This window comes from Pangasianodon hypophthalmus, chromosome 17 (assembly GCF_027358585.1).
Source record: "Pangasianodon hypophthalmus isolate fPanHyp1 chromosome 17, fPanHyp1.pri, whole genome shotgun sequence".
NCBI lineage: Eukaryota > Metazoa > Chordata > Actinopteri > Siluriformes > Pangasiidae > Pangasianodon > Pangasianodon hypophthalmus.
Window position 1 is genome coordinate 4566269 of NC_069726.1, and position 26217 is coordinate 4592485.

The 26217-nt window shown below is 39.3% G+C and overlaps 2 protein-coding genes across 5 annotated transcripts in view; both read left to right on the forward strand.

The window, feature by feature from the left end:
• pdlim5b (PDZ and LIM domain 5b) overlaps nucleotides 1-20576 on the forward strand; it is a 61342-nt gene extending 40766 nt beyond the window's left edge. The window contains exons 5-15 of one of the 2 annotated variants that reach the window (XM_026943714.3): nucleotides 1779-1795; nucleotides 3053-3073; nucleotides 3199-3213; nucleotides 3370-3542; nucleotides 3791-3821; nucleotides 8802-8941; nucleotides 13076-13259; nucleotides 16671-16851; nucleotides 18083-18203; nucleotides 18573-18688; nucleotides 19484-20576. In XM_026943714.3, the coding sequence (XP_026799515.3) occupies nucleotides 1779-1795; nucleotides 3053-3073; nucleotides 3199-3213; nucleotides 3370-3542; nucleotides 3791-3821; nucleotides 8802-8941; nucleotides 13076-13259; nucleotides 16671-16851; nucleotides 18083-18203; nucleotides 18573-18688; nucleotides 19484-19573 (1089 nt within the window). In that variant the 3' untranslated portion in view covers nucleotides 19574-20576. The remainder of the gene's footprint in view (nucleotides 1-1778; nucleotides 1796-3052; nucleotides 3074-3198; nucleotides 3214-3369; nucleotides 3543-3790; nucleotides 3822-8801; nucleotides 8942-13075; nucleotides 13260-16670; nucleotides 16852-18082; nucleotides 18204-18572; nucleotides 18689-19483) is intronic. The other variant, XM_026943713.3, reaches the window with a different exon arrangement.
• Nucleotides 20577-23054: 2478 nt separating this feature from the next.
• bmpr1bb (bone morphogenetic protein receptor, type IBb) overlaps nucleotides 23055-26217 on the forward strand; it is a 73251-nt gene continuing 70088 nt past the window's right edge. For all 3 annotated transcript variants that reach the window (XM_034312849.2, XM_026943918.3, XM_026943919.3), the window contains exons 1-2: nucleotides 23055-23466; nucleotides 24258-24347. The gene's annotated coding sequence lies outside the window, so the exon portion shown is untranslated. The remainder of the gene's footprint in view (nucleotides 23467-24257; nucleotides 24348-26217) is intronic.

Below are 26217 nucleotides of genomic sequence, written 5' to 3' on the forward strand. Positions count from 1 at the left end.
ATATTTTGCACTTGCTTTAAGCTATGTGTTGAAATAATTGAAGATGAAAACCTAATCCATTATTCTTAGATGTGCACAGCAGGGTTTTTTTTGCCTTTGAAATAAATGAAAAATTCAGGTTAGAAAATATTTTGAGAAGCTCTTTTATTTTTAAATTTGCAGTCAGATACGGTGCGTATTAGAGGGATAATTTACTTAAAATAAGGTTGCAGTATGGAACAAACTCCCTCCTTCCAGCACTTGCGGGAATTGAAGTCAACAGGAAAAGGGAAACAGGTCGACATGCCCCTAATGACTTTAGACGTGAGAGGCTGCGCTCTCTGATTGATTATCCAGCAGCGAGCTGCACGATAACGTCTCCACATTGGTCTGTTTGTCTGTCTCTCTTTTGTTTGTCTGTAGCCAGGCTGTACATCTTGTCTCAATCTGCAGAAGTGGATGAGAAACCCAGTGAGGAGCTCGGGGCTCGCTATTGCTTGCCTTTGTCTAATTGACAGTCTGCTTAACATCATCTGTGCCCTGTTTGTGAGTGCATGCACTTGGCTCTAATTAGTCAAGAACCACGGCCATGAATGGAATTTGTCTGATCTTTTGCACCAAATCTTTAGGGTTGAGTCATACAAGGATGGAGAATGAACAGCCGTGTCTTAAGTGATAATGTGTCTAACAGGGGAGAAGCAGCAGCAGATGCACTCAGCACATGCAAACATGTGATGCAGTTTCAGTGTGTTTACAGGAAAACAGACGTCCATGTGTGTATAGCAATGGCACAGTGCGGGGCGGACGAGGTGTGGTGGAGCCACACCTGTGTAATTCTTTCTGCAGTGACTCGAGGGACCTCGATTTGTCCCATTTCCATTGACAACACCTGTGTAAAAATGGCTGAGAAACTTGGGTGTGTTTTTGTTGTGCCTTCTTTATAACTCCTGTGACTCTTTTCTCTCCACTCAGCACGTGCAAACATGTATGAGGCAGTGTGAGTGTGTTTACAGGAAAACAGACGCTAATGTGTGTGTGGTAATGGCGTGGTGAGGTGTGGACGAGATGTGGTGGTGCCAGACCTGTGTAGTTCTTCCTGCAGTAGCTCGAGTTGCCCCATTGACAGTACCTGTGTAAAAATGGCTAGGAAGCATGTGTGTTTTTTGTAGTGCCCTCTTTATAACCCCTGTGATTCTTTTTTTCTTTCATGGTTCATCAGTGGCATGGCAGGGACTTGATTATTTGTTTGACTCTAACAACGAGGCCTGCGTCTCCTTGTCTCCTCATCTTCTCATCGGAGAGCGCTTTTCAGTAACGCCTGTAACTTCTTCTGAGAGCTTCCAGCTGCGTTTACTAAGTCGGCCAATTAGTGTCCAGGGAGGAGCCACGGTGGTGATGTTTGACTCGTGCAGCCTCTCACATTAAAGTAATTCATCTCAGATGTTCCCGGGGGTGCTTTGCAGCGCGATTGTGCGGCGCTCCAGAAGGCTTTGTTGCTGTTTTGCTTCCTTGTTGTCGTTGGCAATTTAAGTTTCGAACAATGCGCTTTTTGAGGCTCACACAAACCGCACATGAAAAACAGATTCAAGTCAAAAGATTAGTGGAACATCTTTTTGTTCCTTTGTGTGATCTGGGAACATCCTGTTTGCTTGGTTAAGTGAAGTGGAAGCATGTGTTTGTGAGAAAGTGTATTAACTCAATCTCTTCATGCACACTCTTCCTGCAGTTTCATACATCTCATTCACACCTCTGTCTCCTACTCTTTCCCTTTCTCTCTTTTTTTCTTTTTTCCCTTACAGGAGGAGCCAGTAACAAAGTCAGTTTTATGGCTATGCTGGTATCTGTTTGTGCCTGTGTGTGATGTGTGACGTCATGAACCGCTTCACCCCAGTTAACACTAGAAGCATGATTGTACTTGTCTTCAGCGCAGTTCACAACTGGCATTATTTCTTCTTGCCATTCCTTCCATTATCTCATTTGGTTCTTGTGTGGTCATAGCTTTTAGTTTGCATGTCCATGTTCTTGCACATGTGCTCACGTCAATCCTTCGTCACCCCGTGTGTTTTTTCAAGGCTTGCTATTAATTATAGTACACAATGTGTGTTAGCACGGGTATTAATAGTGTAGCTGTTGAGCACTCTGACATTTTGCACTGCACGTGAGTGTGTGTGACAGGAGAAAGATAGACGGGAGCACCCTAAAAGAGGTTTTGTCAGAGACAACAGTGAAAGCTGCATGCGGTGCTGCCCTCTTGTGTTTTATGGTACAATTCCACCTTCAAATTTTATAGGGTGGAGCTTAGGCCAGGGTTTCTCAAAGTGGGGTCTGTCAAAAAAAAAAAAAAAAAAACGTAGCCATGGGGTACTCAATTATTTTTAGTTACCGCAGTAGAAATTACAACCCATCATTAGCAAAGCTGTTTATTTATTATTGAGTCCTTATAGTTATTAGCCTGTTTGACTGCTCACTTGAATTAAATGAGTTTAGTTTAAACTTCAACTCAAAAACAAGTAGTCTATAATTAATGTCAGCTTGATCCTAATGGGTTCTGTTGGTGGAAAGCTCAGGAATAAAACCCTTTATGGCACTAATAAATAGACAAAATATTACTGCACATATTTACATAATGTTCCTGAAATTTATCTGTACTGAGGAAGTCTGTGGAATTTATTTTACAGTTTAATGGGGCCTTGGTTACAAAAACAATTTGAGAACCCCTGGTCTAGGTGGTGCAACCAAAAATACCAAATACCAAAAAGTTTGTTTGTCGAAGGTAATGTTTCAGCATTCAGGTACACAGTGAAGCTGATAGACGTTAAGTTACACTGTGTTCTAAACCATGTCCTAAATTCCACCAGAAATGTGCATACTCCAGAAATAAAGGAAGTTTATGGCTTCGTAACTTTGTAAAAAATAAAGAATGAAACATCCAGCACCAGATGTGTTGACTGATCAAATCCATTTGAGGTTCACCAAACTACTCCTTCATGTTTACTTTGAACTCAAACATAAATATAGGCTTCTGACATGTTGATTAACTGACTGCTGTTATATCCATCTTTTACTTTCATAGTGGGCCTCACAGTATTCTTAAGTAAGTGGCTGCAGTTTGTTATTTTAAATAAACAGAACACTTGTTGATAGACACTTTGATTTCTAACTTTTCTCATTTCCTCCTTTTCTGCCTTCTGTTACATCTTCTTAAACGTCTTCCCACAGAAAGCCTCCGCCCAGGTAACAGGAGCAACACGCAGTGATTTTAGTGTTAATCTGGTGTGTTTTTTGTGTTAGTAATAAAGCATGATTGGGCGTGCTGTTCTAGGAAGTGTCATATATTACAATTTTTATGTATTAATGAATGACATGCCACACTTCTCTGGGTTTTGTCAGAGTTCCCAGGAAGCCCATCCCAGATACGGAGCTGGTGGTGAACCACGGCTCTCACCTGAGCGACGCCAGTAAAAAGCGTCTGATCGAGGACACGGAGGACTGGCGCCCACGCACTGGAACCTCTCAGTCCCGCTCCTTCCGCATCCTGGCACAGATCACGGGTACAGAGAACGGTCAGTGCCAGTCTCGGCTCATAACCCGTCGTTACTGTCCCAGGAAGAGCTGTAAAGCTTCCCCCTGCTGAGACTTTTAGATGCTCAAGCAGTTGCATCATTTCCTGTGATTTGTGTTTAGCAGTAGAAGTTAAACATGCATTTTTATTGTCTTTCCACTCCAGTTTCTCTGATTTCTGTATTTCAGTCTGTCTTTTCCCTGTAGTGTTGCTCATTTTTTTCTATATTCTCTCTTTTCTTTCTTGCAGAACAAGCCCACGAGAGCAGTCCCGGAAAGAAGTAAGCATGTGTTGGTTTGTTGTGATTCAATCGATCTGGTGTTGTTTTCTGGTGCATGAACTTAAGCATGTTGTTTTCTGGTGCATGAATTTTCATACTACGGAATTATGATTTTTCCCTAAGTGTGGCTATTTAGACAGATTCCAGGCCTCACCCTGCGTTCACACTATCGAACAACAAACTGCTTGTGTCTCTTGTAGTTCGTAGCTTATGGGCGTGCACTTTCTAGTGTTTGTTTAGTTACGTTGATCGATAATGATAGTCAAAATATGCAGCTCCCTATACGATTTATACATACAGCTTTTGTACTACCTTCATTGGCAGATTAGCAAAGCTAGCTAACTGTACTAGCTAAGTAAACTCACCAGAGGCACCACCGATCTCTGCTACTTCCTTCTACGCTTTATTTTTCTTTATAATGTCTGGCAAAGTCTTATATTAAACAACAGTTTTCCCCCCATTTTTGTGCATCATACAGTACATCGGAACTAACGGCAGGTAGGAACTGAAGAAATGTCGGTCCACACGTGCCACAGTAGTAGAAATCAATCGAGCTAATTTGGATTTGTGTCAGAATTGAGAAAATATCAATTCAAATGGTGCTTTTCGCTTGTTAGTATGAATATAGAAGCATAATGTCAGCCAGGATGAGTGAGTCCACTGCCGACAGGACTGGAATTTGCATCGTCACTCATCATCTTAATTTCTCCACTGACCAGAGTGGAATGCAAACCGCACTGGAATGCAGTCCCCTGAGAGGCATTGTGGGTAAATAATTGGGATTGTGGGTAATCAGGGAGCTGTACAAAAAATGCAAGGAAATGGAAACCATCATGAATCAGTGTGTCTGAAGGCCAGAGTCTTGTAAACAACACTGGCTAGTGTCTCGGCTGCTCGTTCTGACTTTAATTGCCGTTATGAAAAATTATCGGTACCCAAGGCATGGATAAGTGAGACATACCATATATAGGAGTGTGCTGCATTTCACAAAAGCTTGCCCTGTGTTGTCGCACGCTAAAAATGATTTGTTTTTTATAGCATTGCCGAAAAAGTAATGTGTCTTTTCCTGTTCTTCATTTCCTTTGTTGTTGCCTTTCTATCGTGGCATCTGGGGCATCAGGGTGACCAAAGTTGACCCCGAGGTCGTACGGCCCAAGTACAACAAGCTCCGGGACTGGCACCATGGAGTCTCGGCTCGGGTGCTGAATGTCCAGTAGTCACGTGATGCTTCGTCCCGGTCCCCTCTGCTGTGTAACGCACTCACACTGGCTTTCATATTTAGACGCACGATTGTTCAAAAAGGCAGTTGGAAGTTGTTTTGGTGACTTTTTTTTCCCCCTTTAATTTATGTGTGAAAGTGAGTCAGGTTGAAGAATGTGTTTGTTTAAGGGATGCAGTATGTCATTTTCTTAAGAGAAAGAAACAGAAAACAAGGAGATTCACAGATATTGTCATGAAGGCACTTTTCTTGCATGATTTACATCTTAAACAGCTATTTCTTTAGGGGTTTGTGTTTGGTCATTTTCTCATTTCCTAAGTTTTCTGTTTTTCTTCAGATTTACACTCTGCTCTGCTTTTCTGACTTCTGTATCTGATTTAAATTAGTACCAATGTCTTCTAAATGTCTCAATAAAGTTTCTTCTTTTGTCTTTCTTCCTGAGTCGCTTGTGCTCTCTTTCACAGCTTCTGTCCTGTTCTTTCTTTCTTTCTTTCTTTCTTTCTTGCTGCTTTCAGTCAAAACCCTTAGAAAAAGGTCTTGCAGTGCAAAAGTTTGCAAAAGCTTTACAAAGTGCAAAAGTTTATATACTAGTACGGGGATGGACAAGTCATTAATACATAAACAATTCTTCCCAGCCTAATGTTTTTGTTGCCCAGAAAGCTACAGTATAATATTATCTATCATTTCATACTAACAGTCTAGTTAGTATGAAATGATAGATAATATTATATACACGATATACACGATATATTTTATTTTTGCATTCATCTACAATATGGAAACTATGTGAGAAAGTTTGTTCTGCTCATCCAGGAAATCACCTGTCACATACTGAGGTGTTTTCTTTCTTTCTCTCTCTCTCTCTCTCTCTCTCTCTCTCACACACCCACACACACACCCACACACACCTCATCACATGAAGAACTGCCAGCTCCTGTCTGCTCTCTGATGGAAAAACCGCTGAACATAACCAATATTTATTTATTGTCTTGGATAAATAATAGATGAGCTTTCTCCTTTGGGCTGAACAGCTCCTAGCTCTGCCTCTTTATGTCTGTCTCTCCTGCCTTTATTCTCTCCTTTTTAGTCCCCAAGGCGATAAGGAACATAAAGAACAAAATGGAACATGCAGTGCAGGAGTAAAAAAAATGGAGACAAGCAAGGCAATACATAACATATTGGTTTGGACACAGGTGGAACAGAACCGGGGGGTGCATTATATATTAATGCTCCATTCTCTTTAATGCACTTCTGTTCTGACTAGCCACGGGGTATGAGAGGGTGGCTATCTTAGTATAATGCAGTGCTGCTAATATCCACCAGATGGCAGTATGGTAAAGATGTTTTTCTTGCATTGTTCCATTCGCTGTTTGGATGTGGCGATCAGTCTGTACTGTAAGCTTTTCAGAGAGGAAAATGTCTGCTTGTATAGAGAGACCCTGGCAATGAAAGACTTTTTTTTTCAGTTTATTGTTGTTTCAATTCAATATCAAATCCTAGCTCTGCTACAAAATAATTTTTTATGTATGATATGCTTTTCCAGACCTCAATAACAGAAAGAAGTCTAATGTGTTCTATCAGTGGAAAGTTCAGGAATGGAAAAATAGATCAAATACTACTGTACACTTAAATAATGTTCATGACATAAATCTGATGCAGGGGTTCATTGAATTTATTTTATAGCTACAGGGGTCCTTGTCTATAAAAAGTTTGAGAACCCCTGGTATAGAGTGAAAGTCCAGTCTTAACCCCTCTCCAAACACTGCAGTGGTTTGCACTCTAATTATAATAATATTATAAATATGAAACATTATTAACCTGTAGCACAGGGAAACACAGACTGTCTTGACATCATAAAAGACGTCAACCAGCGACAGACGTGCTGAACCATTGTCCACAATGTTTGTTTGGAAATGAAGTCATATTTGTTCTTGAGAAATTCTGCCAGGTCTCTGGTTCTGTAATCAGAATGTGTGTGTTTTATTCTGGATAACTCTTATAGTAGAGGAGGAGGGGCTGATGACTAAAGGAGAACAAGACATGTGAAATTTGTCATTATGTACACGTTCTTTCAGCAGCAAGCGTTTGCCCAGACAGGAGAGTCCTTTGGAAAGGTAATCTTGGAAAATATGATTGTAGCCATTTCATTTCCCACTCAGAGTGGGCATCTGAATTCCTCGCTGAATTATATCGAGTCCACGTAAACCCTCTGGTGATGGCAGCACCTCATGTAACCAGCTGCCTGTACATATGGGCACTACACACCCAGGCCCTTCCCCCGCCCTTCCTTAAACTCAGCTTCCATGTTGCTTTCTCAGATATGGTTTCCCCTGCTGGCATTGGGCATGCGGAAACATTTTTTTCTTCCCTACTTCCATCTGTTTAAGCAGAACTGTAGATTTCCCATAATGTGTATTGGATTGGCAACCTAATTTAAACAGCAGTATGAAAAGAGCAAGGCATATGGACTATTACTTAAAGGGTTTTTATTATTTTATTATATAGATGATGAAAGGTTATGAGGATTGTAGCATTAGTTGGTTGTGTTTTTTGCGAGGCACGTTGGTGGTTGGGCAGGAAACTGGGACAGTATACTGCTGGAGTGAAGGCAGTGCCAGCCATTTTTGTTGGCACCTGTTTTCTTCATTAACAAACCATCTGGGACTGCTGGGCCTATTGGCCAGATTTATTTGATCAATCTGGTCATGCTTAGATTCCTGAATGGGCCTAATCCAAAACACATCCCCTGTAATTGGCTAGATGGGTATTAATTGCTTGTGTGGAGACTGGCTCCTAATTTGGTTCTTAAAGACCTGGGTTGATGTAGTTTCCTGTCATAGATAATTGCTTTATAGTGTTCTATAAGTAAATGCTTAATCTGTTCCTGTATTGGTGCAGACAGTCTTCATCCGTTACTCGTCAATTACGAGACCCCCAAATGCAGTTCACCTCACATGTCCTCACGACGCCATTTCATTATGTTAAAGAAGAAGTGAATAATTATTTTACTTCTATCAGCTATTTGTTACTCTAACATTGGAATTGGACAGTATTAGAGAAGTACTGAGTATATCTGAAAAAAAAAAGTGTACCATGATATATTTTTTAATCACAATAATGTCAATAACCCTAATGAGACGGGTTAAGTAAAAACATTATATACTATTGGATATGTAGTGCATGATACAGTACAAAATGATAGAGTTAAACAAGCAACACTTGTATGCTTTAATTTACTAATGATTCAAGTCTGATATTATTCAGTTGAATCAGTTTGAATCAGTTTTTCTTTACACCCCTAATAGTGATACTTTTCTGTGTAATGATAATATGTGTAATGATAATATAACAAAGCATGATACAACGTTAGACAATTGTCATAATATAAACGTGTTATATGCACATGTCTGCTAAAGCATTGAAACAAGAGCAAAAGAGTACAGTATGCAGTGCGGGTGTGAGTGTGTGGCAGGGTGTGTGACTGTGGTCGTTGAAAGGACAGCTGCCCAGGCTTATGGTTAAACCTTTGTGTGTGTTCCTGCTTATGGTTACCATAACAAACCCATCCTAGTATCTAATTCAGCAGCTGATCGGTCAATTTTTGCAGCCTGCAATCACAGCTTAATCTGCTCTAAAGCTGATATAGAATCTGAGGCCTTTAAAACTAATAACTCTCCTATGATCAATAAAGTGAAATGTTTGTGAATGAGTTCCATCAATGATGAAACTCCAGCTAATAACTAGATTCTCTTTCTCCACAGTGAGGCTGTAGAGGACGTCCATGCGAACACTCACGCCACGTCCATGGTTAAAACCATGACCAAAGTGCCACGCACTGGGAATGGAGTCCCTCCACCTACCACTGTGACTACCAAGAGCTGGCAGTCTGGAAACACTGCAGGTGAGTCAGAATCAGATTCAAAATCATGGTCAGAATTGGAGTTAGAGTCCAGGGTCAGAGTAAAATCGTTACGAGGGTGAGTCACATTAAAAACCTTAAAAGTATGACATAAATTAGGAACTGGAAGATTTTTTTTCTTGAGCAATCCAGACACTTGTTAAGTGCTAGAACACTTGCATTGAATGAAATGTAGAAAGTGATACACTTTTTGTGACCCCTATTTGCAATAAACAATGAAAAAATAAAAGTCAGGGTCCACGTAAATATCAGAGTTAAAATCAGGATAAGAGTCAGAATCAGAGTCAAGGTCAGAATCATGTTCAGAGTTGGATGTCAGAGTCAGGATCTGAATCAGAAATGGAATCAGAGTCAAGGTCAGAGTAATAGTCAGAATCAGAGTCAATGCTTGCCCTATCATCCAGAGATCGTGAGTTTGAATCCCGATGATCCCGAATCAGAGTCAGAATCTTTTATTCATTCAAGTAGACGAAATTTCTTTTGGTATGGTCAGACAACACTGCAATAAAATCATAACACAACAATACAGAGGTTTCCACATAAATACTGTCTGTGGTTTTAAAAAAAAAGTAGAAATGATGTAATGGTTATTATAGATAAGTATCAGATAATTTCAGACGTAATCTTAACGTAAGAAATAGAATAATTAAATAAATGTCTGAGCAGTGAGTATTTTATGCAGTTACATGATTCAGTAATTATAATAGGTGCATTTCTGTATTCAGACAAGGTGGGTATGTCAATACAAGATCTGTACAAAGTTAATGGATATGTTCATTGATCTCTTTTCTGAAAAAGGTGATTGTCAGGTGTCTTAATAAGAAATATGAATGTACCACACTTTCCAACTTGCCCTGTAGGTGGCAACCTTGTGCTTCTGAATTTACAGCATGTGTCACCAGTGTTTATCACCACAGAGCACTTGCTGTGCCGTTGGATTTTAGAGCTTCGAGTTCACAGTGCCAATAAAAACAGAGTGATATTTCACTAAATGAGCTCAAATGATATGCTTTAACAGTTACGCAGTCAAATCGAGTGTGAAATTGAAATTAGATATTTTTGTTACGTGAACGAGTGCCCACTAAACAGAGATTTTTAGGGTTCATATCTCCACCCAGAGTGCTCAAGGCTCAGTGCCAGAGGCTAAATATTTACTCAGGGGACTGGATAATCTTATTATCATGTTCACTGCGTACCACAGAGTACCTGCAACCCAGCAGTGTTGGTATGTAGAGAAGGTGGACTGTGTTTTCCAGGCAAGGCTCTCTGGGGGTTTATCAAGAGCAAGCTGCTGACAGGGGTTCTAACAGTGATGACTGCGACGCACAGGTCTTTCTCTGTGAAATATGCATGTCCGCTCGTTGTCTGGCTCTAAAACAAACACCCAGGGCCTCAATGGAGCCATGCCATCCTGTGCTTCTGCACTGGATGGCCAACCACATTAAGATTCCCATTCATCTAGTCTTGCTTCATGGGTTTAAGGCATCCAAGCGGTGAAACGCTGATGAGTTGCATTGCCATTGTAGCTGCTAGCGTAGACATGGAATAGCTCCAATATAATTACGTGGTGCAGAAGGTCATCGGCAAGAGTTGCCAAAGAGAGTCAGTATAAAGATGGGACAGGAGGGGGGTTGATGGAGAAGATCCCTCCAATCAAAGATCATCAGACTGAGTGATTCCAGACTGAAGGCAATCAGGATGAACTGTCCAGCAGCTGGGAGATTAGCAACGTTCAGCATGCACAATGGGGGGACAGGAAGTCCGGTAGTCTGACAAAAGCATCTGGACCTCGTTTCACTAGGAGACCTGAGAGCATGTGCGACATCAGGTTTAAAGCAGCTCTGTTCTGTTAATGGACTTCCACTGGCATTATTCAGCACCAACAAGGAGGATTGATGGAGATAAGGCTGGCTTGTACATACAGCATAAAATGAAGGATTCTGAACAAAAATTCAAGTCCTGAAAGATAGCATCATGATTCCCATGGTGCTTGACTTGAACATATTTTGGAGGAGAGGCTGAAATAGTATAGCCGCATGTCAGATCTACTGAGGTCTGAGCAGGGAGGAAGGGCTCGCCTTATCTAACTTTAGCCTCAGGATGTGGCAAGCCTTCCACCAGAGGATCTGCTGAAGAAAGGGTTGACTCAGCAGAAGAATTGCATGATGTGTAACCGGGGGTTTGCCCTTGGACCAGGCATCCACCGTTTTCCCACTTTCAGCGTACTGTCTTTCAGAAAGTCAGTGGGAAGTAGTAGAGTGATGTGTCCAACCTGCAAAGCAAAGAATGGGACTACTTCTGCTTTTTGATGCACCCATGCCAAGCTGTTTTATTCAGTCTGTACTGTGTGTTCTCTGTGGATTGTCCTGATTTTATCAAGTGACAGTCTAGTTAAACATGATCATCCATCATGTTATATTACTCACTGTTCAGGCATGAGGAGACTGTTGCTAGGCTGCCAGGAAATGTGTACATCAAGAATAAAAAAACTAGTTAGTGATAGATACTAGTTAGCATGTAGCCCTTATGTCTATTATATGGACAATGTAAAGGGACAGTGACTGTGGAAACGGCATGAAACTGTCAGGAATATCCCAATTTTCCTCAGATCTGTTGGCAAATCACAAAGAAACACTGTACAACTAAAAGTATGTTGTAATTACAATTAGCATTGGCTGCATACTGAACTTCCACCATATTGACAAACATCAACACTTATAACTCAGATCAGTCAAATATATGCTTGACTTCTGAGATAGTGAATGCCACAAGAGTGAGATGTTTTTGTAAATCTTAGCTTAACATTAATTAGCTTAACACTGATAAGTTTGTCAGCAAAATCAACTTAATCTCTGATCGGTACTGGTGGAGCAGTAACTTGTACGTTAGCTAAAACTAACTAGCTAGATATCTGTTAAAGATGTCCGCTAAATGTAGGTAGCTGGCTAACTAATACTAAACTTTTATAATTAAAGCTAGTAATTTATGCTAAAAACATGAAAAGAAAAAGCTGGTAGTGAGGTCATATGATGAAGTTTGCAATGGTGGTCGGCTGAACTTGGCGTCCCTGGGTCAAACGAGGGTGGAGTTTGTCACCTAGCAAAATCAGGACGTATTTTATTTATGTTGGTATATGATAGACATTCAGTGCCCTAAGGATAGCATCAAAGCTGTGAGAGACCACACATTTCAGACATTTCACATATAGCTCTTGGAACGCAAGACGGAACACACACAGTGTTATGATGGAAATTTTAGTGCATACTAGTCTTGGACTGCAGTGTGAGCTGTGGTGTCCTTAGCAGGAAGTCTACCCTCTCATCTTTGTCAGAGCCGTGGATATATCATGAAGATGTCTTGATCACACAAAATGATGATTCATGTCTCTCGCCTCAATGGCACCACTGAAGAACGTGTTACTTTAGCACTAGGATGACTGGCAGGCTGTGACGACCTTTTTTAGACGGCTGTTCTCAGATCCACGGGCTGTGCAAGACTCGCTCCTATTTCCGTTTGAGTGAGACCCGGTCTTTGGGCTCCTCTCACAAGCCTGTGAGCACATAGCACTTTGTTGACGGTCCATTCTCTCGGCCAGGAGGAAATCCCAGGGCTTTGATTCCTGTGCTGGACTGAAAGGCTGCCTCTGTGCCTCCCTGTGCGGCGTGGTGACCTCTGACCTCCCCCTGCCATGGTCTTAGAGAAGGAGAGGATTGTCCTTCTCCTCTCTGAGCTCTCTGAACTGGGGGATTATTTTGCCAGGTGTCTCCTCTAACTCTGAGAATGTTGTTTTTTTTTTTCCCTTTCCCCTGCACTTGGGTAAACCGATCCTTTGTTTTGGACCCGAGTGGTGTGGATGTCCCGGACACAGATGGCCCCTGTCGTCCGAGGCCCTGCGATGAACCCACTAAAGGAGGGACCGAAGATTTATCTTAACGAGGGGCTCGCTATCACCAATGGTCACGCTGCACAGCCATGCACAATATTGCCTGATCTTATTACCTCGTCGTGGCAGTGCCACACAGCTTTGTCTGCAGTAATTTAGACACTGTTGTGGGTCAGGTTCACATAATGGTCACCCCGATTACAATCTTGTCTCTCTTTCTTTTCTTTGATTAGGACTTCCTAAAGCAGGTGTGCCAGCGGTGCATACAGGGCGGGTGACTGGCGGTGTTCCGAAGGGTCCTGACCGCCCTGCGCCCCAGCCTCACCCCAAAGACCAAGATTCACTGGTGCAGAGAGCGGAACACATCCCTGCTGGAACCCGCACTCCCATGTGTGGTCACTGCAACATGGTTATCAGGTCAGCATTTCCTTTTTGGCAGGGTGTTGTTTTAACACATTTTTTGCCTTGAAATTCCTTTAAAGCTGCATACATCTGCTCTCATCTCTAAAGCTAGATAGGCAGCGGTGTAAATCAAAAACCGGTGTACAACAGAGCTTATATTGGAAACATACACTATAGTAATGCAGGTATATATGATTACAGGAATATAGACCACTATGGGACCACTGCTAAGCAGTGACACTGACATGCTATAGTAGTATGTGTGGTGCTATATTTGTGTAGGGACTAACTACACTGTACTTTGTTAAGAGTAGAGAAAATTCAGCATAGTACACAAACCTTCCAGATAAACAGGATGTTCCTGTTACTTTGGTGTTTTAGACACCAAGTGTTACATTTGGCAATACATATATAAATCAATATAAATTAATTGTAGATGTAAGTAGGATGCCAAGTTTCCAGAGAAACAGGATATTTCAAATATCAACTAGTTTCACCTCTTACAGCTTTTTGTTATCTTTTATGATGAAATGAAATGAATTTATGAAATGATATCTACTTTGATGCTTAAGTCTAGACGTGTTTGCAGGGCTGTTTTTTTTTTTTTTTTTTTTTTTTTACCAGTGCAAAACAATGTGCATTTTTGTCTGTATGAAACTAAATAAATCAACAAGTGCTATGAACAGAGGTTTAATATTGTAAACAGAATGTACTACAGGTTCACCATATCTTAAAAATAAATAAATAAATTTATAAATTCTCCCCAAAATTTTGATTGAATAAATGAAGCGTTTGACCTATGGACTTTGAAAATGATTGACTGAAACATAACAAGCTCCAAAGTAGGCTAAAATGCCCCGATTTCTTCGGGCCTTTGGTGGTGTTTAAAAGCTGCTGAAGAGCTCTTCTTAACTGTTTTAACGTGGTCATGTAACTGTATAAAGTATAATGCGTTGTGGCTGTTGCAATCTGGAGCTATCGAGCTATTAGACTTCACAATGCAGATGAGAAAGAATGCGTTCATGTGAGCAGTGCTTTCTATATACTTTAACTCTATAGGTTGCACAGTTTCAGACTGCTGATGTTCAAACAGTACAACTGCATTACATGCATACTTAACAGAATGCTAATTTCCACAATGAACATCACATTTTTGCATCGTGATGCATTGTGTCATGATGTGTAGTTACACCCCAATATGTTTCTGTAAGTGGTCACTGACAGAATGTTCATGCTGCTAATGAATTGTCCACGGTGCAGTCTGTTCGATCCCCTTGACCCAATGCGTTAAATGAAAGAAGGCTGGTGTAAAGCTGCAACAAGGCCAAGCCAGGCTCAGTGTGACTGGAACATGTGGTGTAAGCTTTAATTTGCGCAGAAAGAAATTGCGGATTAATTTGGCGTGACAGGCAGGCCAGGCCAGGGCCACGCCGCCTTTATCAGAGCAGAATGAGAGTTCACGGCACTCATTGGCTTGTTATCATTCGGTAGCTCGGAGCAGAGCGCTGCAGAGCCCAGGGGCTGGTATATGTTACACCACCGCAACCCAGGGATAGACTCGCAGACTCCTGGCAAAAAGTGGCCATGACATCCAAGCTTGAGGGCTCCGTTTTCGGCATTCGATATGCTCCGAGCCCTTTGTTTTCCCTCTCAGCTAATCATCCGATTTGTAACTTGCTTCCCCACTGACAGAGATGAAATTTGCTCCTTGCATTGCTTCAACAAATATCGATGCCATGTCTCATGGTCCAGGGCTTCAAAAATGTCTGTTTTCACAGTGGGAGTTATACAACTATTGCTATAGATATGGTTTGTTCCATATAGAGAATTTGAAAATCCGCCAAAACAGAAAGATGATATAAAGAATACACCTTTTTATAACTTTGCTCTGTCTTTATTCTGTGTGCAAGTTTATGTAATTTATAAAAATACATAAAAAAGAAAAAAAAAATCATGTGAAGGGTTTAGAGTAAAATAAAAAATATATACCTAATTAAATAAATAAACATGAATTTTTTTTATAATGAATAAATAATAAAAAGAAAGTAGCAATAAAAGTAAAAAAGGAATAATTAAAATATTAAAAATGTAATAATTAAATGGAAACACACTTTTTTTTTTTTTTAAACTTTAGTTTAATTTATTGCACTATTCATTTATTCCCTGCTGAGATCATGCAGTGATATAATCAGTTCTGTCAGCAGCATCCATCAAAACCAGTGTGTGGATTGGCTCAACTAAACCACAGTCACGACTAATCAATACTAGGCTACTCACAGTGGGCCGGTGTCAGTAATACTGTCTCAACTTCTGTATGAAAAGACAACAATAAGACGTGTGCTTTCACGTACACATTGCATAGAAAAATTATGAACTCTTAGAGCTTTCCAAATTTCATTTCGGACACTTCTGAGAAGCAGTCCTGATGACGTGTGAACAGATGTATATTCGGAGCAGTCATCTAATCAAGCGTTGGGCCCTCTTAACTTACGGATGAATAAATGAAATTATTTGAAATAATTAAATACAGAATTAATTCAATAAATGGAATAATTTAATTACATTTTTTAAATTTTATGTTATTTACTAATTACCCATTACTAAAATTATTGCACATTATGTAAGAAATAAAACAGTTTGGGGATGCAGTTCTAGGAAAATAATCCACGGTGGGTGGTTGACGCGGCCCAACACAAAGTATAATTACTGTTAACATAACAAAGTTGAAAATTTTCCTATAACAGCATGTCCCAAAGTGTTTTATTCCTCTTATTTCACAGTGATTTGCCAACGTTTGCAATTTTTCATTTAATAATGAATGACCCTTCTTGCTTTTTAACCATTTGTATTTAAATTTCATGTAGTTTTACATCCAGTCCCAAGATAGAAAACATACTGACTGTTACAAAGCGCTGACGCTGGAGACTCCTTCCATAAATGTTAAATAAACGTCACCTTATAAGAAACATCACCATTTCAGTTGTTGTTTTTTTCTTGTTAAATAACAGGTTTTTAAAATCTGCTTATTAGTAGTATTACATTTTCTAGGTCATCCACTATTTGAGTACTAGATCAGCACTAATACAGCAAATTCTGACCAATCCAAATTGAGCATTCAATGTTGCTATAGTATAAAATTATTTAAAAATGTACATTATTTATTTATTTCATATTGGTACCCTCAGCCAAAATGAAACCATAGAATTGGCACTTGTTAGAATTGTTCGTGACGTTACTGTGTTTTAGGTTGGGTTTATACTTGATTGTACCTGCGTACACTTGATGTGTTGAATATGCACATGTGCACACACATTCACGTGTCAAGTGTAAAAAAAGAAATTATCTGTTTATTTTCCTTACTAATTGAAAGGATGTGACTGTGATAGTTATTCTCTTTCTCTCTTTCTTTCTCTCTTTCTGTGTTAGGGGTCCGTTCCTGGTGGCTATGGGGAAGTCGTGGCACCCGGAGGAGTTTAACTGCGCTCACTGCCGCAGCTCTCTGGCCGAGGTGGGCTTCGTGGAGGAGCGCGGCGCTGTTTACTGCGAGCACTGCTACGAGCAGTTCTTCGCCCCCACCTGCTGCCGTTGCCAGCAGAAGATCCTCGGGGTGAGGGACTAACCTAAACCTAAAAACTAGCTCCACTACATGTATTTCTGGAAAAGCAGAAGCTCACTGTCTGTTTCAGGGTCTCATAAGGAAGTACGTCTAAATCTAAAGAAGAGTAGCAAGTGTTTGAACTTGGGCTTGGCATCTTTTCCTGATTCTCTGTTGGTCTGGTGTTCCCAGCCTCTCAGCCCTGGGGCCTGTGGGAAAAAGCTCTTTAATCAGGATCATAAGGGCTGCGAGGCCAAAGGAGGGGCGGCTGGCAGTCGTGTCTCCGATGTGTGACAATTAGCGCCGGTCCTGGTGCTGAGGCTTCAAACGGGCAGCAGCGGTGCTGGGGAGGTCAGCGCCGCAGAGAGAGGCGATGAAGCGGAAGGGGGTTTGCTCTGCTAATGAGCAGCTAGGCTAGGGCTCATCTAGAACATGCAGGCATTGTCTTGTTTACGGCCTTGAGTATCTCGAGGTCCTTTTGAATGGACGGTATGAGTTTGTTTTTCTTTGGTTACCATGACAATTTTCTTCATATTGGTCTCCTAGAGAACTATATGAACTTGCCAAAGTATTTATATGCAAACCTGTCCATTTTTTTTTTTTTTTTTTTTTTTTTTAAACAAACTTTCTGTAGTGGTAATGCTACCTTTACTATCATAGCGAGAGTATTGCGTTTAGCTTAAATGAGCTAAACGTACAACCAAAGCTTTTTCATAAGAATTCCATTTTGGCCCAAACCATTTGCCTGTCTTCGGGCCATGTGAACTAGTTGAACAAGTAATTGAGACAGGAAATGATGTAGTTTTTGCACTGGATACAATTAAGAACTCTGATGATGATCAAACATCTAGTATCTAGAGGTTAACTCTTAATGTTATTTCTTTTAGGTGTAATGTGTAATGATATTTGCTGTGTTTATTGTTTTTGTTGTGATAGATTAGGTATAAAGTTTGAATAATTGTCATAGGCTTTAGCTACAGGTCTACTATGATTTTAATCTCTGCATTGTGTTCTGCTACTCATTTAGAAAGGGCATAAATGTAAACCATATATGTAATAATATAACATGTCTCACTCTCGCACTTGAGATTGAATTGAATATTGCTCATTGAATAGAATATGTTCACAGGATGAACTATTATGTACGAAAGAAGGCACTGTAAATGAGTTAAGTAGGGAAGATTTAAAAAAAAAAAAAAAAAAAAAAAACACTTGTGTTTTTTTTTTTTTTTTCCCTTTACAGGAAGTCATCAATGCCCTGAAGCAAACCTGGCATGTGTATTGCTTCCTGTGCACCTCCTGCCAGCAGCCCATTCGCAACAACACCTTCCACCTCGAGGATGGACAGCCCTACTGCGAGAGAGGTAAGAGGCCAGCGCACACACACACACACACACACACACACACACACACACACACACACACAATTACATACAGTTCCACCCAGACCAACCCTTCCCATCTTCACAAACACACGCAGACAGGACCAGCCCGCACAACTGGTGTTAGTTACAGCTCAGTAATTGAGTAATCTGCGCTCGTTAAACAGTCATTAAACAGTCAGTGACCTTTACAAGTTATTGGAGAGCCATTAAAAGTCATAGAAGGTTTACAGCCCTTTAATGGCACTCTGATTACTATTGCTATTTATGGTAGATGTTGGATCGTGAGGGTACTTTAAATCACATGGACTAATTAGTGCCCCGTTTATGTCTCTTTCTGTCTCTTTTTAGACTATTACAATCTTTTCGGTACCAGTTGCCATGGCTGTGACTTCCCCATTGAGGCAGGGGACAAATTTCTGGAGGCTCTGGGCTTCACCTGGCATGATACCTGCTTCGTGTGTTCGGTAAGTTCACATCAGGAAGAGAAATAATGTAGAGCACATATGTTCTCATAATAAATATTATACCGCAACACTGTTGATTTCTCGAATCCGATTGGTCAGAAGGTGGTAGTTTTCTGTAAGAGTACGGCAGACAGTAGTTCCGGCTGTAATTACGATCCCAGGTTAATATTAATGCGCTCCTTCTAATACATTATCGTTTCTATATTAACAGCTAATTTACAGGGATGTGTATGCCAGACACTTTCTGTAATCTAGCTAATAATAAATAGATTTTTTTTTTAAAAAGTTGTTATTTAATAAAGAGTAATACACTGTGATAGTTATTCTCACAGTAATACAATGGTGTTCCAATGTCAGTGCTTTGTAACAGTAAGTTTTGCGGTTTGTTAGTAACATGACCAAAAAAAGGTCGCTTTTCAAAGTTTCAAAGAAAATTTTCAAACTTGAAAAGAGGGGAAAAAATGTCAATGATACAACCGTTTATAGTTTGCTAAAACATCAGTGATAACAGGAACTAGCTTGTGCCGCAGACGTTTCACAACATTAAACATAGCTATAAACTGATTAAAAAATATGACGTGTTGTTTATTAATAAAGTTAAAATGACTAGTATTCATTTGCAAACTGCTGCAGTGTAAGCGGAATAAAACACTTTACTGTGCTGTCAACAGGACAATGATCAACAATAACTCATCACCCTGTTGATGATGATTTTCCCATGACAGCACACTAAAAGTGTTTTGTTCCTTACTTCACATAGTCCGCAGTGTATAATAATGTTCTCTCGTCCTCCAGGTGTGCAGCACCAGTCTAGAGGGTCAGGCTTTCTTCTCCAAAAAAGACAAGCCGCTGTGCAAGAAGCACGCTCACACTGTCAAAATCTGATCACAAGAAAAGCGGACAATGGGATGAAATTTTTTTTTTTTGTTACAAAAAAGCTCAATCAGCTTTTAGTGTTTATTATGTGAGAGTAATTTTTAAGGTATTGATAAAGACGTTACTGGGAAAAGTGGTTAGTTCTCTGATACGCTGATCGTTGGAGTACATACCGTACGTCGCTAGGGTGTATGTTTTGTGTGTTTCCCTTTGTGGAGCTCTATGAAATAAAGTATTGATGAGAATCATGATGCTTTCAAAGACAGTAATATATAATTTGCTATGCTTTATATATTATCTGTCTTCTGCAATGGACATACTGATGAGAGCTGTTTGTTTTTTTTTTTTGTTCATGTCATTTTAAATGTACTGTTCTCATGGTGTTTTTTCATCTTTTTCTATTGCTAATACATAATGATGTGTTTAAAAAAAAAAAAAAAAAAAAAAAAAAAGGAAAAAGTAGTTTGTAGTCAACATGACAGAGTGAGGTCAGATTGTTTTTGTTAAGAAATCTGAACTTCACAGAAACTAACGTGTCCTGGACCTTTTCTCCTAGGCTTCAATAATAAAAGATGTTTTGTCCGATTGCCTCTTAGCATGTAGGTGTTGATTCAGAGCTACACGTTTGATCATCGCTCACTCCTCCATCTCGCTTCTGCTACTCCAGGCTCTGGAGCATTTTCCCATGTATATTTATTGATGCATTTACGGGGTTCCTAATGGTTTCACACATATTTCACACTTCCGCTGAGTGTCAAGAGGAAAATTGGTTTAGCAGTTAACAGTGATGTTTTGTGTAAGGTGCGTTTTGGAGCTGTGTGTTGAATCAGAAACTGAAATCCAGTGTACGGCGCTTGTCAGTGTATTACTTTAGCTACAATGAGCACATAATAATTCTTAATGTGCACTCTGGTGTTATGAAATGATCTGTTTTTTTTTCTCCATCTGTTATGCAAAAGTTTGTCTCTTCCCAACTATGAAACGGGGAAAATAAACACTGTTCTTAACAAGCTCTCTGCCTCAAGCTGTAGTAAACATCAACTGTGTTAAAGCTAATAATGTTAAAAGCTAACAAAACAGTGGTTCATTTCAGCATTGTTTAGTACAGCTAATGCATAGCTAGGCTTCACACAACCTCATGAGACCTGAACTACGATGCTGCATTTTCATTTCTTGTAACTGTCTGTCTTTTTCTAGCACCTTGTAACTACGGAAACTAATCAGTGTCTTCAGTGTTACTGGGGTCTCATGAACTTTACCAGTTTGGTTTTGTACAGCATCACCAAACTATTCACCACTGCTTTTCCTGTCCATAATACATACTTTGTGGCATAATAGTGGCATAATTAAGAAACTAAACACTTCAGGGCATGTTGTTACAGGCAAATAATCAACAATACGATAGTGCGATGTGGCCCAGCATGAAGCGGAGTTACCGTTACCACTCTGAAGTGGATTATTTTTCCAATAGCACAAAGCACAGCAATTTGTCAATGATTAAAATTTGTTGCATATGTTGTGTGGCTGCATTTGCATATTGCAACCTGATTGGCTTGTATATATTTATGATACAACAACACTTGTTACATATTCGGTACTAGTTCCAATAAAAGTTTCAGCTCCCTATTTCATGGAGTCGTCATGAGTGACCCTCAGTGAAAAAGTAAAGGTGATAAACAAGTTCAAAACGCAGGTATCAAAATGATTTCTGAAGATCTCACTTTTACACATTTTAATGTGCAACTTTTAGTTCAAGAACCCATATTTATAATGATAACAATATTAGGGGAACAGAAGTGCGATTATTTAAAGAGAGATTATTTACAGGTAAAATGCTATTTACAGGTAATCATGCAAATGATTGCTTAAAATATTCAATATCACATATGCTGTTTGATCAAAAGTAGTTGTAAAAGCCTAACTTGTGTGTAAGAGTTGTGTATAGATGAGATTTCAGGGTTTTAGAGTGTTAGATTTGAGTGATGGAAAACAAATAAATATTCAAAAGGGGTGCAAATTTTTTATTATAGCCTAGAATTTGAGTAAACATATACTGTTCCAAATGTTTCATAATGTAAACAATCTGTATTAATAGTGTGTGAGTCTCGATTAGGGCTCGATTATATACAGTGGGGTCCAAAAGTCTGAGACCACTAGTGAAAATGCTTCTGTTTGGCATTCTTTTTCAATTTAACAAAAAAGGTTCTCATGACAAATGATATGATCAGCAACAACTTGAATGAAAAGTAGAATCTTAGAAATATTTACATGAATTTCAGAATTTCTTAGTATTTGTTATGTTCTCTTTTTGCATTAATCACAGTGTGTACTCCAGCTGACACAGACTCCAGTGGAAGGGATCAGACTCAGAAGATCTGACCTTTTGTACAAAAGAGTTAACATGGTCAATGTCACAAATTTGCTGTAATTTAAATAATGACCTAGAAATTGTGCAACACCTTGAATATTGAATAGTTGAGTAATTTTCAAAATTAATAGTAATTAGAATAGTAAATAGAAAAAACAAAAAACGTTCAATATGGTCTCACATTTTTGGACCATACTGTGTATGTGATATATATACACACACACACACACACACACACACAGTACTGTGCAAAGAAGCAAAGGTACCTTCAAAAATAATGAAATCAAATATTTATAGAAAAAATACTATAAAGAGCAGTAAACAGTAATAAATGAAACAAAGTCAATATTTGGTGTGTCGATCCTTCACTTTAAGAAAAAAAATAGTAGTCTCAGGTACAATGTGTGCAGTTTTATAAGGAAATGAGCTGTAAGTGTTACTGAACATCTTGCAGAAGCAGCCACAGTTTTTCTGGAGACTTTGACTGTCACACTCGCTTCTTATTTCTGCAGCGAAACCCAGCAGCCTTCATTATGTTTTTTTGTCTGAAACGTGTCTCTTATGGAATATGCTGCTTTCTTTTTCTTTTATTTTTCTGTAACATATAATTTTGTGCTGGAAAACTAATGTTTGGAAATCTAAAATGTTTGTGTACTGACTCGGTAATGTAGAAGTCATAAAATCAAAATCTGTAACAAAATTTGTACTAAAAGAAAAAAAAAAATAGGGTGTCTAAGACTTCTGCACAGTACTGTATAATTTGAATAATTTACAAATGTAATGGAATTGAGCAATTGATTTGATTTTTTTTACCAAATCCTTTTCAGTGTTAGAATATATTTTTAAAAAACACTTTAAATAAGAGTATCATCAAACTCTGTTTAACAGTTCGTAATTTAAAAAAAATTTTTTTTTTACAGTTTTAACACAGCATATTAGAATATTTAAATTATATATCGTGATTCGTATTGTGTATCGCCTTTAGGTATCGTGATACAATATTTTTGTCATATCGCTCAGCCCTCATGATATGAATGATGAGAATGAGTGAAAATGTTAATACTTAGCTGTTATTATCATTATTATTTATTAGCAGAGTCTGGGAGTGTGTATGCTTTATTATTTCCTGAAGGATAAATTCATGATTATGAAAGCAGTAGTATTAAACTATTGCTTAGCAGTCAGGAGTTAGGGGAAATGTAGTTTCTGTGCATGACCAGCTCCAGTGTTGTGGTAGTTATCCTGGTGCTGTGTTTGGGATGGAGCTCTGAGGTGTATTTCTCGCGAGCGTCGATGGACGGAGCCCTTTCCGCTCTGCGCGCGAGACCCACAGTTGAGGAAAGCAAAGCAAAGCAAAGGAAAGGAAAGCGAGCGCTGCTTGACTTTGGAAGAAGCTCCTGAACAACTGAACTCGAGTCTGGCACTTCTGATTCGGCTCCGTCCCCGCTGAACGCAATGTCCTGTAGTGTGTCTAATGTTGCGTCCTGCCGGTCCGCGAGCTGAGGAAAAGCTGTTGAGACAGGCGCGTGCTGAGGTGAGTGCGCTTTTCTCTCTCTCTCTCTCTGTCTCTGTCTCTGAAATTTAAATGTGACAGGCGCGCGCGCGGCTCGCGACTTCCAACGTTACATTACGCTACACTCAGAGAAATGAAAACTTCTGATACTTTTCCGTCACATTTCCGCGTTTGTTACTTCATATTTAGACTAAATGTGTAAAATGGGTCGTATTTTCCTAAGCAGCTAAACATTTATCTTCTCATGGACCAAAGAAAACTGGCGAAAGTTTGCTGAGGGCTCCGGAACATGGATAAATGGCTAAGCTATGTTAACTTACCTCAGGATTTTCTTCCAGAACCTTCGTAGGATCACTGAAAATTTGACTTTGTTTTTACTGCGAAAGGATTGTTTTTCAGAAAAAATGAGCATTTTTTCTCAAAAAAAAAAAAAAAAAAGAAATGTAAAAGTATCGTAAATGTATATATATTTTTATATTTTTTATATTAAATGTACTAAAATATCGGTATCGCTATGAAAATCGATAGACGTCGATACATACAGTGAGAAAAAAACCGAGTACCTGCTAGTCTATACTATAATAACGTATACTTTAAATAATTATCTATCTATCTATCTATCTATCTACTTCTGTCTCTCTCTCTCTCTTTCTCTATCTATCTATCTATCTATCTCAGCTTCTACTCAATGCAGTGTATCAATTTAAGGTTTAAGGTTTTTTTTTTCTCCCCCAGTCTTATATGTATTTTATGGTTTCATAATGTAACATGAATTCACCCGGACTAAAGCGTTATTGTGCCTGCTTCTTCAGATGTCCTGCAGCTTGTTGCCCCGGCCGAGGCTCCCATAATTCAGTCAGGTGCTTGGCTTTGCCCTCAGATGTGCCATTGTGTGGACTAAGGTACGCTCCTCCTGCTCTCCACCTCATTAGATAAATCAAATTATACAGCTTTACATCACCACAGTGTTTACTGCGATTTGTGACAATTAAGACTTTGTTGCATATGCAGATGCACGTTGTAGTCTGATTTCCGAAACACTGAACATAACATAACATAACATAACACAGTCCAGAGAGTATTCGTCTCATATAAACACACAAACACCGCACTTACGTTACCCACGTACATTTCCTGTAAAGTGCATCTTATTCAACATGTCATGTTATAACGACCACTTTGGGATGCTTTGACTTTTTTACAAATCACAAACATGCGGTCTTGTTAGACTAGATAGAAAAAGGTTCTTTCTAGAATTTCTGCTACTTTCTGTTACCTAAATTATCACACTACCGGTCTTCAGGGGGTTGATTTCAAGGGCTCTGAGTACTCTGAGGGACCCTAGGGAATGAAAGTTGTCAGTGGGTGGAGGCCCAGTGCATTAACCGGGCAGGGGGCCCAAAATTTGCACAAGTGCCTGCACTTTTTTTTTTTTTTTTTTTTTTTTTGAGTGGCTCAAAGTGTGCAATCTCTTTAGCCAAAAATATTCATGACGTGACATGAATTTCATTACGATATCATATGACCAAATTTTTGTATGCAGTGTTGCAGCTTGTGTGTTTGTTGTTTTTCTCTGTGACATTCAAAAATATCAAGACATTATAAAGGGTTAAAACAAACACACATGCAAAGAAGATTCTGTGAACATGCAAATATGTGTTTTGAAAGGATCATTAGCGGGCGTATGTGAAAGCACCTGGGAGAGATGATTAAAACTCTCAATACCTACTGCCTCTTATTGCAGCCTGTGTTGTTCTGCCTCTTTTGAGCATTTCTAGACCATTATAATGGAAGGGATACTTTTGCAGAGAAACAAAAAAAAACACGTAAAGCTGTCTTACACGGAGTGTGAGCGTTGCTACGGCGCAGGTCAAAAATCCACCAATAGGAGGACGGCGTTAGATGAGGCAAAACTCACAAGATAGCTACAAATCCAGTAGCTGTGATGACAAAACATAAACAAAGCATTCTAACAGAAAAAAATATCCTTCATTGTTTTCTTTAATCACAGATCTGTCGTTAGTGGAGCATCATTTTATAACCTGAATCTGTTATATTGCAGTCTGTTATAGAATTTGACTAAGATTTTATTGGTATCATTTCATAAAGTGTAATAAGTAATAATTATGAAAGAATGCTGAAATCTCACAGTGTAAAACCAGCTCAAGAAAACAGCTTATTGACTATTTTGGGAAAAGTTCGCTATTTTGCTGACTAGCTTGCAATTTAATATTAGCCTGTTAAATACAATGTAAATATATTTTTCTTTCTTTGTTATGAGATGGTCGAAGCTTCTTTTTTCATGCTTACGATAAACACCACCACCTAAAGGCATCTGACTGTACTGTACAATGCGTAGGATTTTTGTTTGCACTATATTGTGCATTTCTGCAAAGTGATTAATCTAATTTAGATTCCACGTTTTGAGGGCTTTGACCTTGTTGTTACAGAGGTGCTAGTTTCAGATTCAGATGTTAATCATGTACAGTGGACACATAGCTGGTCACAACCATCAGAATCTTGTTGGATACAGTTTTTTTCTAAAGGGAAAAAGAGTACTGTGACACAGTGAGCACAGTTTGGAGCGACGATTTCGTTTAAAAAGTTCACAGTATCCAGTCTTTAAGAATTTTTAAATTTTGTTTAAAGCAGTTGGAGGCAAGATACATACGCATGTTTGCTGAAGGAATGAAATGTGTTTGGTTGTAATGCAGTGTCCGCTAAAAGGCTTTACGTCCAGGTTTACTGACAAAAAGTACCAGACTCTCTAGC